General features: G+C 36.5%; 1 protein-coding gene across 1 annotated transcript in view; it reads left to right on the top strand.

The window, feature by feature from the left end:
- Positions 1 to 2500, top strand: part of LOC122806387 (metalloprotease TIKI2-like) — a 2408899-nt gene that overhangs the window by 1131426 nt on the left and 1274973 nt on the right. Inside the window, exon 3 of the mRNA XM_044076749.1 lies at positions 204 to 350. Within this exon, the coding sequence (XP_043932684.1) occupies positions 204 to 350 (147 nt within the window). The remainder of the gene's footprint in view (positions 1 to 203; positions 351 to 2500) is intronic.

Genomic DNA, 2500 nt, shown 5'->3' with positions numbered 1-2500 from the left:
TACATATTTGTTTTTTAACATATCCTTGTATCTGTAAATATGCTAATGCAACTAAACTAAAAAAGTATGTAAACTGTGGTACTGAATTTGTGTAAATCCATTTAAAATCTCTTCATGAGTTAAGTGTCTGTACATTTTCTGAGCTATCTTTTTATTTAAATGTTAATCACTTTTAATATACTATTTTCTATATTTTATAACAGGTTTTGTTTGCCTTAAACCAGACCCTGCTACAACATGAAAGCCTTCGAGCGGGCATCTTGCAAGCCCCCTATACAACTGCTGACCTTATTAAACATTACAACTGTGGGGACCTGAATGCTGTCATCTTTAATCACGAGAATTCTCAGGTATTACCTTATAAAAATGTGGAATGAAATTACCATTCTGTAACAGTGTACACTGCAGTGAGAGTAACTTAGTAATGCACAAAGACAAGGAATAATTAATGTGAACACAGTACAAGTAAGTGGAGGTAGTTACCATGCAGTGGTATTTTGTACAATAAATAACATGTTACAAGTACTACAGAATCTCCATTATATTTAGACAAATAACATTCTGATGTAACTACAGAAACTCCTGGCCTCTGTCATCACTCAGTTCTAATGAGTTAAAAGAGACAGTACTTACAAAGCCCAAGAGGGCAGTTATTGTGCTGTGACTTAGTCTAAATCCATGTTGAGTAGGAGAGAGAGGACATTGTTATCTGGGAGATTTTGGGACAGTTGAGTTGTCTAAAATTTTTAGAGAGGGAAGAAAAAATAGCAATTGGCCTGTAGTTTGATAACTCTACAAAGCTGCCTCCTTTATGTAAGGGAAGGTTGTAAGAAACCTTCCCAGATAGTGGGAACATAGTTTTCATGAATCAGTCTGTTCATTAATATGGGTACTGCAGCAATTTATAAGGTATTCTTGCTAGGTGGTTATGGATGGTTAGGGCTGTGAGTTTTAATTTGAGTAGAAATTTTTTATTGCAGATGTGGGAATTGCTTTTATAGTGAAAGAATTGTTGCTGATGTCAGCATGCATATAACTAGAAGGGTTAGCATTATTTTGGTTTTAATGAGTGTGGTAACAGCTTGGATGACACAAGTGTTGATTCTGGGAGAAGGTTGAGGGTGGGGATTGGATGCCTGACTGTGCTGGTATGCAAATGTTTATTCATGGAGGCATAAAAAGATTTAGGGATGATTTGGTAAGAGTTGTGGAGAGCAAGGTATTATTTCTATTTGTCCATCAAAAAAAACATTAGGTAAATTCACAGGTGGTCTTACTTCGGATAATAATAGTACCCATTTGTGAACCAGGTAGGCCGAATGGACAGATAGTTCTTTTACAGGGATGATCTGGGAGCAATGTATGGTTAAGTGACTTGCTCAAAGTCACATATTAAGCATTTGAGGGCTGAGGGAATCAAACCCTGTATGACAGAAAATAAAACTCAGAACCTTATTCTCTCTGCCAACTGCCAGACACCTCGCCATTAGTAAGAGCAAGTGATCTTGAATGGTGTTTACTACAAGTGTTGCATCATGGAAGCAGGTTATTGTACAGCAGGTCTTTATTCACTACCACAGCAACAGGAGATGGTTGTTGAAAAATCCCCCTTACTTACACATTCACCAAGTTGAAATTAATAATAATGTAGGAGTTGAGTTGTCCCACTACCATCAGTAGTGGCCTACAGTGTGTGAGGTGGATGGTCTTCACTCAGAATAGTAGCTGTAAGACATAAAACTTTTTTTAAAGTGCAGCTTCTGTGGCCAAATGGTTGGTAGATGAAGACTTATCAGTCAATTTGAAATTGAGGTTAGAGTATTCATATGTAAAAATCATAAAGAAGTACACTATGCTGTTGTCTGATGGAAAAGAGAGGCAAATGCTGAAACAGGGATACAGTAGACGACCATATTATGTATGACATGCTAGAAGCTGTAGACAATACTGTCCTAGTGCAATCTGCATTAATGTCATCCTTGCCAGAAGCAGAAGTGATCTATTATGGGGCAGACTGTTCCACCACCCTTTTGCTATCACTGTACTTCAGTCATCTGTATCTTGTGATTTACTTCACCTCGCACATGGCCACAGAAGCTGCACTTTATGAACTTATGAACTTCAGTAATCGGTATCTTGTGATTCAGGGACTTTAGACTTAAATAATTTGATCTTTGCCACCTTTATATATACTAATTTAATGTTTCTGGGCTTCACTTCCAGGTTATGACAGTTTCACATTCATGCAGAGATATAAAAGTTTTAAAGAATTTCACCACATTGATCAAACCTAAGAAGAAAAAGAAGTGAACAAAAATCTATTATTGAAAGAAAACAAAGAAAGATTTCAGTAGCCTTTTTTTCTTGCAAAAAGAGACAGAAAAAAAGGCCACATGTTTCTGTGTTAGTGGACTTGAAGCCTACAGATTAATAAAACAGCTCATGACTTTGGAAATATCCAGGGAAAATGCATACAGTTGATGTATTTACTGAAAAAATA

The sequence above is a fragment of the Protopterus annectens genome, chromosome 1.part1, assembly GCF_019279795.1.
Source record: "Protopterus annectens isolate FY-2018-M chromosome 1.part1, PAN1.0, whole genome shotgun sequence".
In the NCBI taxonomy this organism is placed as follows: domain Eukaryota; kingdom Metazoa; phylum Chordata; order Ceratodontiformes; family Protopteridae; genus Protopterus; species Protopterus annectens.
This window is presented reverse-complemented; position numbering and strand designations above follow the sequence as displayed.